Source organism: Lagenorhynchus albirostris, chromosome 18, assembly GCF_949774975.1.
Source record: "Lagenorhynchus albirostris chromosome 18, mLagAlb1.1, whole genome shotgun sequence".
NCBI lineage: Eukaryota > Metazoa > Chordata > Mammalia > Artiodactyla > Delphinidae > Lagenorhynchus > Lagenorhynchus albirostris.
Genome location: NC_083112.1, coordinates 64,259,252 through 64,274,895, shown reverse-complemented (window position 1 = coordinate 64,274,895; position 15,644 = coordinate 64,259,252). Strand labels below are relative to the sequence as shown.

General features: G+C 41.3%; 1 protein-coding gene across 1 annotated transcript in view; it reads left to right on the top strand.

The window, feature by feature from the left end:
- ABCC4 (ATP binding cassette subfamily C member 4) overlaps window positions 1–15,644 on the top strand; it is a 220,749-nt gene that overhangs the window by 159,469 nt on the left and 45,636 nt on the right. The window contains exons 21-23 of the mRNA XM_060128752.1: window positions 11,820–11,970; window positions 13,398–13,517; window positions 15,144–15,254. Of these exons, the coding sequence (XP_059984735.1) occupies window positions 11,820–11,970; window positions 13,398–13,517; window positions 15,144–15,254 (382 nt within the window). The remainder of the gene's footprint in view (window positions 1–11,819; window positions 11,971–13,397; window positions 13,518–15,143; window positions 15,255–15,644) is intronic.

The following is a 15,644-nucleotide window of genomic DNA, read 5'->3' as shown; positions in this document are numbered from 1 at the left end:
GATAGGATTTTGCCAACATAGGGAAGACAGGACGAGGCACTGACTTGTCCAGGTTTATCTTTGGGACATCCAAGTAGCAATGCCTTGTGTTTGTAATGAAAACCCTGGATTCTTAATAGGGGTTCCACACTGCAGGACAGTCCGTCCCCTCAGGTGATGGCATTATTATCCCCATATCCTAACGGGGGAATTACGAGTTTGTACACCATTAGTTTGACTCTTGTAGTTACCAGATATGTTGCATGTCCAGTTGAATTATAGTTATTGGCCAAATTGGAACTGTTCATCATTCTAAAGGAAGAAGGAAGTCAACATTAAAAAAAGCCACTTGATGTGGTATATTTAGTGTGATTCTGCCTGAGGATGTAAGAGCCCTGAAAATGGTTTTTTCCAGTGTTCTTTGTTCTCTAGGAAAAACTTGATGTTTTAGTGGTGTGACTGTGCTATTGTATTATATACTGATTATATGTTAAGGGATAATCGTCTGTGACGTCAGTAGCTTTAAGGAGTGCTGGAGTGGGGAGCCCCGCAGTCCCCCTTCCCAAGCTTGAGTCCTAGCTCTCTCCCTCTCTCCCACAAAGCTACACTTTCCTTCTCTGTAAAATAGAGAAAATATTACCAACTTCATAAAGTTTGTTGGGAAGACATAATGAAGTCAATAAAATTCTAACTACATGTTAAGCGCTAAATAATGGCTAGTTATTTTTGAAATAACACATATATTTTTCATTAAGAAAAATAGTCCAGTAACAGCATTATGTTACAATAAAGTAATTGTTGCAGACAGTTTCCAGGTCCATCTGTATCACCACACGAGTGTGTGCCGCAAAGATTCTAGGTTTGTAATCCTGAAGAATTTAATGGACATTTTCCAATGTAGACCTACGGGGGTGGGGGGGGGAAACAGTTGTTTTCTGAATAGATCATTGAGTACTAAATATTTCCATACAATTTCGGAAACTTCAAGATCCCTGATAACATTGAGTAAGGAGTCACAATTATTCCAGAATTCTTTCCATTAAAATGCCCACTTTCAAGAAGTCTCCCAATAGAAAAATGAGTGCGTGACAATGGCCAGTAAGGTTCGGAAGGTTGGGTTTAGGCATATTAATTAATAAAATTTGGGAACTGCTCTGAGCATGCAAACTTGCATACTGCAAAATGATGTAGTTTATTGAGGAAAACGGAATTGCAAAACCTTTCCTCCTCACACACCCCTAATCCACCCCAAAACAAAACAAAACAAAACACAGCAGCTTGGCTGAGCTTAAATAACTGACTTTTCATATCCTTTCACAGACACAAAGGGCTAATCCTGAGGTTGCTTGAGCCACCAATGCTGGCAGTGGCGGGGACCACCATGGAACGTGTCATTCCCTCCTCACCACACACAAAACACATTGACTGCAGCTTTATGAAGTGAAAATGCCCAAGAAAAAGAAAATGTGAAGGAGGTGTTCTCAGTCATTTCTTTCCAGAGGGGGGAGCGCAAAAGAACAAGCTGCTGCATCTGGATATTGAGAACAAAGCAAGCCTGAGACCAGGCCATAATAGGGTTGGGTCACTTGCTTTTATAGAAGCAAAGAGTGGAACTGCCTTTGCTTGTCTCAGTACCACTGACCCTTGCATTTCATTGTGTAGAGATGTCAGGGAAAGTGTGTAGAAAGCATTCCAGCCTCTTTCACTGAACAATGACTTTGTCATTTTGAGATTTCTGTGGTGTGTTGACCCTTTCCCCACCCCCTCCCTCAAATCCCCATTGGACAAAAGTGATTGTTAGTTAGGCTGCCTTGCCCTGTTTGAAAGATCTCTGTGTTTTGGACCCTTTAAAAGTAAACTCATCCATTTTAACTGAATCACAGCATTTTCCCGCTTTTGAAATCAACAGAAGCGTTTTAGTTTGGAATTTGCAGGGATGGGATATTCCCCGAAAATGCTAGTCCCAGAGCTAAAGATTCATGCACACTGCCAGGTTAAAGTGGGTTTCCTTTTTAATAGAAAGGAGAATTGATGATATTGGTTACTGGAAATATTTACAAACACTTGACCCTCGGGTTTCAGAGATTAAGGTGATATGCTTCACACAAGCCCACTCGTATGCTCCGTTTACCTTTCTTTTTAATGAAAGATCAGACGGCGGGTGGGTTTTTCCAGCTTGATCGTTGGCACACTTAGAAATCAGCACTGCCAGCATCAGCCTGGTGACAGTTAATCAGTGGGGACCTTCCTAGGCTGGCAACCAAGTGTTCCATTTTGTCTGTCCCAGCATGTGTGGTCCAATGATAACGTTTATAGTTTAACAAGAAGCTAATTAAGACCTAAAGAAAAAACAATAAGCACCCCATTTTTATCAAGCCTTGTGGTGCTATTCAGAGCATAGAAATTTACATTGTAACATTATTGGACGATGTCCATTACAAAACTGTAGTGGCCATTCACAGTGCTTTCTCTCCCTGCCATCTTGTATCTTTAGGAATGATCAAATGGACTGTTGTTCCTAGGGAGGGGAAAATGGCAAAACATTTACTCATGGTGAGGACCTTTAGAGTCTCTATATGCTCTTCTTGAGTATATTTCTTCAATTCTATCTACCAGTGTATTTTCTTGATAAAATTAAGAAGAACGGGTGAGCTGGAGAACTTCCTTCATTTTTATGGAAACCTCGTCCTTGCTAGTTTATGCATGGATATATGTCTTCAGTCTGATGTGGAACGTGATGAATTATAATCCATTTGTCTTGTGGTTGCTCTCTGCTTGTGAGTTTTGTTTCTTGCAACTCTTTCTCTGGGTCTTTTGATTTCGTTTTCCCTGATTGTTATCTGCATCCAGTTAGGAAGCAGATAGGACAGCTCTAGCATTGAAGCCAAGGGCAGCATCCTGTAGGAGATATGTCAAATGGGGCTCAGGAACCCCGCTGGTTACCGTTATTTCCCACATGTGTCCCCCAGCCTTCTTTTCCCAGCGCACCCAAGGTAATCAATACATGAAACTATGATTGTGTATTTTACACATTGCCAACACCTGCCTGAGCATAACCTAAGGTATGGGAATTGGATTGTGGTGTCATCATGACTGTCGTTGCAGTGTTTTTCTTTTTCTTCTTCTTGTTGTTTGTCTTTTTGTTTTGTTTTGTTTTATGATTTGGCTGCTCTGTGGGGCTTGCAGCATCTTAGTTCCCCCACCGGGGATCAAACCCATACCCAAGCAGTGAAAGCACCGAGTCCTAACCATTGGGCCGTCTTTTAATCTGTTTTTTAAAACGTGTTTATTGATTTTTTTTGAGGTATACTTTATGTACGATGAAACAAGCAATATTTCATTTTTTTGGTTAATGAGTTTTGATAATTGTTTACATCCCTTTGATTACCACACAAAACAAAATGTAGAGCATTCCTATGACCTCAGAAAAATCTCTCTTGCCCCTTTGCAGTCAGTTTCCACACCTCCGCAGTTATCCGAGATTTCTGTCGACATAAATCAGTTTTCCTGTTCTTGGGCTCCGTATATAAATGGGATCAACGTAGTGCAGGTTTTGCTGTGCTGCCTTGTTTTGCTTAACGTGTTTTCAAGATTTTCAGGATCCATCCATGTTGCTACTTGTTTCAGTGGTTCTTTTCTTTCTTTTCACTTTCTGAGTCATTCCATTATATGAAGATACCACAATTAATTTATCCATTCTCCAGTTGATGGATACTTGTGTCGTTCATAGCTTTTAGCAATGAACCTTCTTGGAGAAGTGTTTATACGGACACAAGTTATCATTCTTCTCAGCTCTATTTTAGAGGAATGATACAAGCTCCATGTACAAGTGGAACTGTTGGGTCATAAGGTAGGCGTTTGTTAACTTTAAAAAAAATTACCGTAAAGTTTTTCAAGATAGTTGCACCACTTTACACACCCGCCAGCAACATATGGGAGTTCTGGCTGTTCCACACCTTAGCAATTTTTGCAGCACTTAGTATTATCAGTCTTTGTGATTCAAGTCTTTCTGTGCATGACTACTCTCATTGTGGTGTCAGTTTGCATTTTCCTAATGATTAATGATATTGAGCTCTTTTTCATGCATGCTTACTGACTATTTTTTCCAGTTATTCTAGCCACATTTGTTTAAAAGACTTTTATGGATTGAATTGGCACCTTGGTTAAAAATCATCTGACTGTATGTTAATAAGTCTGAGTTTGTATACTTTATTTTGTTCGATTGATCTGTTTATCCTTGTACCAGTACTGCAGTCTTAGTTACTGTTCGTTTTAGTAAGACTTGAAATCCTCTGGTTTAAGTCCTCTAACTTTGTACTTCTTCCTTAAGATTGTTTTGATCATTCTAGATCATTTACTTTTCTGTACAAATTTTAGAAGCCTTTTAATTTGTTTTCAATGAAAGCCTGCTGGAATTTTGATTAATATTTTCTTTTAACTATAGATCCATTTGAGGAGAGTCTGAGTTTAACACTGTTGAATCTGTCAGTTACGTATGTGGTACATCTCTCTACTTATTTAGGTCATGTTGAATTTTAGAAGTGTTACGTAGTTGTTACAGAAATCTTATATAATCTTTTGGTTAAATTCATTCCTGAATATTGGATGTCTTTTGATTGTATTTATGGGATTGTTTTTAATATCACTTTCCAATTGCTTGTTGCTGGTGTATAGAAATACAATTGATTTATTTGTGAATCCACTTTGCATTTCCTGGGCGTGGTTTTTCTTTTTTAATCTTGTAGAATTTTCTATATCCACGGTCATGTTAGCTGCCAATATTAACAATTTTACTTCTTCATTTCCAATATTTATTAGTTTTATTTCCTTGCTGTGGCTAGAGGTTTGAGTACAATGTTGAAAAAAGGTGATAATACATGCTTGTACTCTTAAGATAAAACTTTAATATTTTTCCATCAAGAATGATGTTAACTGCAATTTTTTTAGGTAGATTGAATGTTTCCTTTAATTCCTAAATTCCTGAGAATTTTACTGTTTTTAAAATCAAGAATAGGTGTTAAAATTTGACCAATATTTTTCTACATTTCTTCAGATAATTATATTATTATTCACCATTAATCTTTTAATGTGGTATATTATACCGATTGATATTTGCAGGTTAAATTAACCTTATATTCCTAGAATAAACTCCACTTGGTCCTAATGTGTACCATATATATTTTTTTTTACGTATCATTGTATGCAATTTGTTAATGTTTTGTCAAGAATATTTGTATCTGTTGTTCATGAGGCATCTTGGTTCATAATTTGCTTTTCTTTAAATGTTTTGCCAGGTTTTGTGGTATCAGAGTTATGCAGTCCTCATAAAAAGACATGGGAAATGGATATTTTTGTTATGGTCTTTTTTTTTTTTTTTTAGCTGCACCTTGCGGCTTGTGGTATCTCAGTTCCCCAACCAGGGATTGAGCCCGGGCCAGGGCAGTGCAAGCCCGAAATCCTAACCACTAGGCCACCAGGGCACTCCCATGGTCAGTTTTAGGTGTCAATTTGACCAGGCTGCATTCCAGTTATTCAGTCACAAAGTAGTCTAGGTGTTACTGTGCAGATATTTTATAAATATGATTAATCAGTTGACTTTAAGGAATGCTATCTTAGATAGTCTTGGTGGGCCTGATTCAGTCTGTTGGAAGGACTTAAGAGTTAAGGCTTCCCTGAATAGAAAGAAGTTCTGCCTGTGGATAACAGCATTGGCTCCTGCCCAAGAGTTCCAGCCTATCGTTTGTAACAGCTGGCCCTGTGGATTTCTGACTTGCCTAGCCAAGTTTGATTGTGAAATACTACTTTTTTTATGTTGTTAGATTCAGTTTATTGGTATGTTGTTTAGTGTTCCTAAGACAGTTTGGATTGTAGTTTTTTCTTTTAATGTGTTTGTGTGGTTTTTATATCATGATAATGCTGGAGTCAAATTCCCTGGAAGAATTTGGTAAAACTTTTTTCACAATCTGCTTGTGAAGCCCTATAGACCTAAAGTCTTTTTTTGGTGGGAAATTTTCCTATTATGGAGTCAGATTCTTAAATTGATATGGAAGTATTCAGATCTTCTGTTTCATATTCTGTCAGTCTTTGTATGTGGTTTTTCAAGAAATTTGTTGTTTGCATTGTATTTTTAAGTTTATGAGCACAATGCTCATTATATCCCGTCTTTAGTGCCTGTGATATCTCTTGTGTTATTCTCTTTTAATTCACGTTAATGGTAATCCCCCCCCTTTTTTTTTTTTTTACGTGGGCCTCTCACTGTTGTGGCCTCTCCCGTTGCGGAGCGCAGGCTCAGCGGCCATGGCTCACGGGCCCAGCCACTCCGCGGCATGCGGGATCTTCCCGGACTGGTGCACGAACCCGTGTCCCCTGCATCGGCAGGCGGACTCTCAACCACTGCGCCGCCAGGGAAGCCCAACCCTTGACTTTTATACTTTCTTTTTGTTTTTTTAAATAAGACTTTTTTTTTGTTACAGCAGTTTTTAGTTCACAGTGAAATTAAGAGGAAGATTCAGAGATTTCCCATGTACACTCTGTGACCTTTAAAAAAAAATGTTTAAAGTTATAAATTTACCTCTAAGCACCTTAGTTGCAGCCTTCAAATTTTAATATTTGTAGATATTCATTTTCTTTTATGCCAAAATTCTTTGTAATTTTATTGTAATTTTGAATTAGATGATACCTTGAAATGTATTATTGAACTTCCAAATATTTAGTGACATACTAGTTGCCTTTTTGTTATTGATTTCTTGTTAAATCTGCTTAGGTCAGAATATATTCTGTACAATTTCTGTCCCTTGAAGTTTGCTGATACTTGCTTTATAGTATAGGATATATGCAATTGAAAAGAATGTCTTATGTAATCACTGACTGCCGTGTTGTATAGTTCCTAATTAGGTCAAATATATTAATGACATTTTAAAAATCTTTTCTATCTCCGTTGATTTTATCTGCTTTTTCTGTCAGTCTCTGAGATGGGTGGGTTTCAATCTCCCACTATGGGTATGGCATTGTCTATTTCTACTGAGTTCTGTCAGATTTTGCTTTATACATTAGTGAGCTGTGTTATTAGGATTATGTAAGTTTGGATTTTTTAAAATATCTTTTAGATAACATTGACCCTTTATTCTTATGAAATGTTTTCCTTTATTTCTAGGAATCCTTCCTAACTTCATGTTAGATAGATACTCCAGCTTTCTTTTGGTTAGTTTTTATGTGGGGTACATTGTTCAACATTTTATTTCCACTTTTATTTGGTGTTATTTCTAAGCTGTGCTTTTCAAACATAGGAAATAGAGGCACTGTAGTCTTGTATTTCATAATAAGCTCAAACACTGAAAAAGGTTAGTAAGGAAGCTATTGATCGTTGAGATTTGCTGAACACAAAGGAAGGGAGAAGTGCACTCTATTTCCCTAATCATTTCTCTTGTGTTGGTTAAGAAACTGTAAACCAAACCCCACCATTCACTCTTTAGTGGAGTTAACTGTGACTCAGGATTAAGGCTACCTGAAGGAGTACACAGGTTCCACAGCTAGTGTGGATCTGAAAAGATCTAAGGCAGTCAACTGAGGGATGAAAAGCATGATTAGTGAATCCTAAGGAAAGGACAGGTTTAGAAAAGCTTTATTAATATTAGAGTGTGTATGGATCCCATCATAGAGATAAGATACACCACTTTTTATCATTTTCTTATATAAAAGAGTTAATTGGGTTGGGTGAGGTCAAAAGAAATGTGATAAAGGAGGGGTCTGGAACCAGAGCTGATCTGTAGACCCCCTTAGACATGCAAGGTACCATATCACCTTACACCTGCAGACTCAACATTAACTCTAGGGTTAGTATTAAGTTTAGGAGCTTGCACTGATTTCCCTTTGCTTCTGTTTATCCTGTGATTGAAGGGTAAGGAGTATTGTTTCATAGAAATTACATTATATTGCTTTGTGTTTTTAAAAACTATTTATTTATGTCTTTATTTGGCTGTGTCAACTCTTCGTTGCAGCACGTGGGCTCTTCATTGTTGCATGTGGGCTTCTCTTTAGTCGTGGCGCCCGGGCTCCAGAGCTCGCGGGCTTAGTTGCCCCACAGCATGTGAGATCTCAGTTCCTGGACAAGGGGTCAAACCCACGTCCCTCGCCTTGGAAGGCAGATTCTTAACCCCCCTGGACCAGCAGGGAAGTCCCAGAAATTACATTCTATTTCTTAATACTTAGCGAGCTTCGTGTAGGCGTTCAGGATTTTACTGCCTCTACAAGAATCTTGGGTGAGCTAGCAGTACAATTGATGAGATAGTCATTTCATTGAAAGGCTTTTTTTTTTTCAACTGATATGTTTCCAGAATAAATAGGTAGAAGAATCTTTCCCACACCCACATCAATAAACAGCTTACTGATCAAAAACTGGGCATTTTTTAATCTCCCTAAATCAGAAGAAAATCTTGCTGTATTTTCTTGCCAAGAAGTGAATCTTGCTTTGTTTATTGCACTTGAGTCATATTTTCTGCAAAAATCAGTAATAGTTTAAGGCAATCTGGACGATTTGTACTTATCACAACTTGGAATATAATACTTAGGAGTCTGACTGACAGCAAAATTCTAAGATTTGCAATTCTCTTGGGGTGTTAACAGTCTTAATGATCCTCATTTTATTTTTAATCCTGTAAACAGATAATAAAAGTCCTGTCTACTTATTAAGTGACTTTATGATTAAATACATATTTCACATTGTGCCCAATATAGGAGTGAGTGAGAGAGTTCACATAAGAATGGAGTGAGCCAGAAGTATGGATGGCATATTTGTTTGCATAAAGTAAGAAGAATACATTTTTACTGGTGTTTATAGAAAGCATGTTCTTTGGCACAAGCTTCACAGAGACTGGCAGGAACAGAATCCCATGGAATTAAGTTTAAAGTGACATGTGGGTAGAGATACCTAGGAATTCCTACAGGACTGTAAGCAATTTGGACTTTAAATGCCAAACAGGCAAACAGGCCCTCGTATTTCACACTGTGCTTGTGAAAGGAATATGTTAAAGTCTGCCATATTAGAATATAGTGTTAATTCTAGACTTAGAGACTTCCTGGGGGAACTTTAATCCAAGTGTATACATTGAACTTATAAAATCCTCAACCTCATGTGTGTGTTCTTGGGGTTTATGTATTTATTAAAATTAAGTCATGTTGTATTTTATGCTTTCTTACGAAACTTTAAAAAAAATTTAAACAGTGATTATTAAAACATGTTAGTGTGTTCTATGAGCAATCATTTTTAAGACCTTTTAATGATCAGTCTGCTGTATGAGCTGATCAGGCTCTGGTTAGCTAGGAAACTAGAACTGGCCCCTGCATGGGAGAGAATGCAAATAAATGGGGAAAATTATAAAAGGGGAGTATATTTAGATCTTAATTTTTTTATTATGAATTTTATCTGTATATGGGATGCTGTATCAGGCAGAAATTAAAAGAACAGGCTCGGGAACAAAATGAGTAAATTCTCTGACTTCGAGCAAACTCCCAAACCTCTCTGAGCTTTGTAAACAGAAAGCATAATCTCTCCTACTCAGATGTGATAGGAGAATCAAATTAGTAACGCTTGTGAAATACTAGAGAGGTGGGACCCATGGCGAGCCTCATGAAATGTCATCCATTATTGGTAATTTGGAGGGTGCAGTAATAACCACCATTTATTTGGTTGTCAACCAGATCTAGAGACTTGTGGAATTTCTTCAGTATTATGAAAAAATTTGCCATGGGCACTAGCAATACAGCAGTTATCTTAGTTTTCACATTTTTTGAATGGGGAGGTTTTTAAACAAAACCATTAACATTTTCCAGAAAGCATTATTATTATTATTATTTTTTCCTTTACTGTTTTTCTATACTCGATTAACAATTCACTTAGCTTATAGTGTGGTTTGTCAGAAAGAGCTGCTCACAGGACAGCATCATTTCTGAGGATGAGAGGTGCTCATTAGACCTCCCTTCCGCAGGTGGTGGTGACAGTGCCCTCTGCCTGAATTATCCTGACATCCTAACAAGGCTGCTTTGTTCCACCAAGAAGGGTGACCTCGGGTGGACACAGTTACATTTCCTGGGATTCACTAGTTTACAAAATGTAGCTTTTGTACTTTCATTGATATGAACTCACCAATTCATGGTGCATGAAAGAGGAAATGTCAAATTGATCTTCTGTTTGGAATATACTTCTTCATCAGGTTTGCTTTGGTGCTTCAGAGGTCTACCATTTTTTCCCCTTAGTCTCCAAGAAATGCTCAGCAATTTCAGAGCAGTAAGTTTCCACTAATAAGAAGCAAAGTTTGAAATAAAAAAAGGATATAGAATAGGAAACATCTCAAAAAATGGTGACTTGCCTCCATTCTCCTAAGGTTATCAATCTTTGGAAGGCCTAGAGTTGGGAAGAAAATACAGAGGGGACAGAAATTGTAGTACGGATCAGGTTTATTGTTCATATTATTTAAAAAGTGTGTCTTCAAACAGAATAGACCTCACATTCAAGTTTTCTCTGTGGCCAGAGAAAAGCCATAGTCACTTTGGTACAGGTGACATCATTACCACACCTAGGAAAAATAGCACCTGCTCCACTATGTCCTTGGTTGGTACTAAGCTGCTCCAGTCGTTAGAATGAACTGACAGGATCCAACCTCATGGGATTCTTAAGATTCTTTGGGTCCATAAGTCTATGAATACACCATCCCATCTCTCCTGGCTCCTTGAATCTAGAACACAATTAAGGGAGTTAGAATTTATATTTGTTATATATGAACTGCTAAGCACTTTATATACAGTATCTCATTTAATTCCCATCACCATCCTTTCATGTTGTTGGTATATCCCAGTTTTTGCTTAGATTAAGAGTGTTTGGGCTTCCCTGGTGGCGCAGTGGTTGAGAGTCCGCCTGCCGATGCAGGGGACACGGGTTCGTGCCCCGGTCCGGGAAGATCCCACATGCCGTGGAGCGGCTGGGCCTGTGAGCCATGGCCGCTGAGTCTGCGCGTCCGGAGCCTGCGCGTCCGGAACGGAGAGGCCACAACGGTGAGAGGCCCGTGTACCACAAAACAAAAACAAAAACAAAAACAAAAAGAGTGTTTGTCAGACTTCCCTGGTGGCACAGTGGTTAAGGATCCACCTGCCAATGCACGGGACATGGGTCTGAGCCCTGGTCCAGGAAGATCCCACATGAAGCAGAACAACTAAGCCCTTGCGCCACAACTACTGAGCCTGCGCTTTAAAGCCCACGAGCCGCAACTACTGAAGCCCGAGCGAGCACCTAGAGCCTGTGCTCCTCAACAAGAGAACTGCAATGAGAAGCCTGCGCACCGCAACGAAGAGTAGCCCCTGCTCGCCGCAGCTAGAGAAAGCCGTGCACAGCAACAAGGACGCAACGCAGCCAAAAATACATAAATAAACAAATAAATATTTTTCAGAAAAACTTTGTCACATGGTAAGCGTGCAATAAATATCATGAGCAACACCTATAATTTTCTTCTTTCTTTCTTTTTTTTTTTCTCACTGTTGTGGCCTCTCCCGTTGCGGAGCACAGGCTCTGGACGCACGGGCTCAGCGGCCATGGCTCACGGGCCCAGCCGCTCCACAGCATCTTCCCAGACCGGGGTACAAACCCATGTCCCCTGCATCAGCAGGCGGACTCTCAACTACTGCGCCACCAGGGAAGCCCCTCTTCTTTCTTTGGATGGGAAAGCATTCCTTACCATTCCAACATGTCCTTCGAAGAAAGGAGTTTAATCCTAACAAAACAACCCATTAAAGGTTATTTTTGAAAAGAATGCTGGGTAAAGAGGCCACTGTATCTGTTTTCACTCTTCCAGACATTTCTACAAGTGATTGGTGTGGTGGGTGTGGCAGTTTCGGTGATTCCTTGGATTGCGATACCCCTGGTTCCCCTTGGCATCATTTTCTTTGTTCTCCGGAGATATTTCTTACAGACGTCAAGGGATGTGAAACGCCTGGAATCTACAAGTGAGTACCCGGGGCTCTCAGGTTGGGATGGCAACTCAGCCTGGCTTCCATTTGTGCTGTAATGGACCAGACCCCTGAAATTCTGCAGACTCTGTCTTCTGGAATTTCTCACTAAGTTAACATTAGGTAATTAGATATTATGGCCACTGTGAGTCCATGTGGCCCTTAAGGCAAATGGAGCTGGTGGCGGGTCAGCTGCAGCTTTGCATTTTAGCACGAGGAGGACGAATTGAGCACCATGAAGACAGGGGACTGTTTCTGTCTTGTTCATGACATGCTTCCTCACACAGAGCATCTACTCCATAAATACTTTTCTTAAAATTACAATATTTCATCATGGTAGAACTAATGTCTTTTCTAGGAGATGCACGGGTAACAAAGCGATGTCAGTATTTCCTGCTGATAAAGCACAAGTTAGCGCTCATCCCAGAAAGGTCACAGGCTCAGAATCTGCCCACAAAGAAAGCAAGTTGCCTCATTCACGGCGGGGAATGAAAAGCAAAAGGGGTCCTCCCTGCCCAGCAACCTATGACCCACCTGTTCCCTGATGTGCGGGAGCCAGACCATGGTGCTTGTGTTCAGTGTGCTCTTAGAGAAGATGCCAGGAAGCAAATGGCTGGTCATGTGACACGAGGCCCCACACCAATACATAGTCACTAAAAAGAGAATGGCTGCTGTCAGATTCTAAAAGAGTGACATCAGTGTCACATACCACAGTGGGCTCCAAATGCCTCAAGTATCCAGTAGGGCAGCTATAAAAACATCCATCAGGTTCCCAGAGCGGAAGTCGAAACTATTCAAAGACCCCTTGACTGCATGGGTCCTCTGGGCACAAGGGCCGTGTGACGCCCAGGTGCTCCGTGGCACACAAAGAGACTCTTGGCATAGGTGCAGGAAAATTCCCAGGATGGAAGGAGATGGCAGACTATCCGTTCGCCTTACTTATCTCGCCTCTGTCCTTGTGCCAGCCCTTAAGTTTCTAACCTTAGGTGGAGACAACACACAGATAGTTCATCAAAATTCAGCGTGGTGAGGGACTCTGATGGAGAATTAAATTTTAAAATGATGCTGAACCAAAAATTAGTGAACAGGTAATTACCTCCAGGTAATTTCTACCTGGAGGGATGTCAGGGAAGAATTTGGAATGTGGCCCTGTTTGAGGAGGACCTTGATGATTGAGTTAGTATCGAGGTTCATTATCTAAATCTAGGTCAGATCTTTCATGTCCAGGTCATAAAAGTGAAGCTTAGTGTGAGCAAGAGTTGGAGGGTCACATGGAGGATCTTCTCCTGAAGAGGGGCGTCATCCCCCTTCCTCCAGGAAGCCCTCCAGGAAGCCCTTGGGTGTTGCCCCTTGGAAGGCGGTGGATTTCTTTGCATCGAGTCTCCCTGACTTTCTCTGTCGTTTGTCTGTCTCTGCTTCCCCAGCTCGGAGCCCAGTATTTTCCCACTTATCATCATCTCTCCAAGGACTCTGGACCATCCGGGCGTGCAAAGCCGAAGAGAGGTTTCAGGAACTGTTCGATGCGCACCAGGACTTGCATTCAGGTCTGTAAGTTTCTGGACATGATTTCAGAGGATGGGAGGTGCTGCCTTCTGAGGCTTGAGTCCTTGTCAGGTGGCCTTGCCGGCCCACACCGCTCTCTGCGCCTCCCCAGCCCTTCCTCTCAGCCTCCCCTCTGTGCTCTCCTCTTCCCCATCACACCCCTGCTTTTCTCCCTTCACTGGCTTGCATTGTCCTTCCATCAAGGTGCCCTGTGGCCTTCTGTCCGTTTAGGGAAGGTGTCAACAGATTTTATTTTTTTTAAGCAAAGAGCCACACGGTCTCTGTTGCAACTACTCAGCTTTGCTATTTATTTATTTTAATAATTGAATTGTCAAAAAATTTATTTATTTATTTATTTGTTCATTTTTGGCTGCATTGGGTGTTCCTTGCCGCTCATGGGCTTTCTCTAGTTGCAGTGAGCGAGGGCTACACTTTGTTGCCGTGTGCAGGCTTCTTATTGTTGTGGCTTCTCTCGTTGTGGAGCACAGGCTCTAGGATCATGGGCTCAGTAGTTGTGGCGCACGGGCTCAGCTGCTCCGTGGCATGTGGGATCTCCCCGGACCAGGGCTCGAACCCGTGTTCCCTGCCTTGGCAGGCGGATTCTTAACCACTGCGCCACCAGGGAATTCCAGCTTTGCTGTTTATTACTGCACTAAAGCAGACAAAAATACTACGTCAGCAAATGGCTGTGTTCCAGTAAAGCTTTATTTACAAAAGCAGGTTGTGGCCATTCTTGGCCCTCAGGCTGTAATTTGCTGACTCTTTTTTTTTTTTTTTTTTTTTTTTTTTGGTGGTACGTGGGCCCCTCACTGCTGTGGCCTCTCCCGTTGTGGAGCGCAGGCTCAGCGGCCATGGCTCACGGGCCCAGCCGCTCCGTGGCATGTGGGATCCTCCCGGCCCCGGGGCACGAACCCGTGTCCCCTGCATCGGCAGGCGGACTCTCAACCGCTGCGCCACCAGGGAAGCCCCTGCTGACTCTTTTCAGAGCATACAGGGTGGCAGACCTGAAGAAGGAAAATAATTTCTCTCTTATCAGATTTGCCACCCAGAATTCCCTCTAAGTCAATAAAATCCTGGCCCAACTTTCCAATCTTTATCGTATTTTGAAGATAAAATGGCATTTTGAAAGCCACATGCAGATCCTGCTAGCTGATGGTCGTTTGGATACTGGCTCCTAAGAATAAACATTGTGCAGGGCCCTGTAGTAAGTGCAGAAGGTGCTGGAAACAGTGTGAGCTGCGCTCTCTGCCAGCAGAGGACTAGGAACAGTCAGCCCTGTGAGAGGATGAGCCTCACGTTGAGGCCCAGAACTGTAAGAAACACACCAACGAGACCGTTTCTCTATGTTCGTGATTATGATCGTAGTTCTGTTTATAACCTGTGGGTTGAAGATTTTAGTACATTCTTCCCACAAAGCCCCTGGACTGATATCTGTGTATACCATACGTTGTCTTGTGTCAGAACCTAGCTTTTCGTGATCTCTAGGTTGCTTGAGTATGTAACTTTGCTGTCCTACCTTGCGTAAAAATCTGTTGTAGCTCAACTGCGCAAAGTGCTCTCCCTCATTAGAAGCAGCCTCCATGATACTTCTGCTTATTCATTATGCTTCTTATACTTCACAAATCCAGAGGCTTGGTTCTTGTTTTTGACTACGTCCCGATGGTTCGCTGTGCGTCTGGATGCCATCTGTGCCATCTTTGTCATTGTTGTTGCCTTTGGGTCCCTGATTCTGGCAAAAAGTAAGTACAGATGTGAATAACTATTTGTATTATGATTACAATTTATAGCTTCGTTTGCAGTTATTAATTTAAACTCTTGGCTCATTGTCTAATCCCATAGACCATTTGGTTCTAATGAATTGTATTAAAGTGTTTGCAGCGTGTGGTTTTCCAGTGTGGCCCTTGTAGAGGAGTCATTTGGGTCTTGATGAGACCTTTAATGAGATGTCTTTTTTGTGTGTGTGCGGTACACGGGTCTCTCACTGTTGTGGCCTCTCCCGTTGCGGAGCACAGGCTCCGGACGCGCAGGCTCAGCGGCCGTGGCTCACAGGCCCAGCCGCTCCGCGGCATGTGGGATCTTCCCGGACCGGGGCACGAACCCGTGTCCCCTGCACTGGCAGGCGGACTCTC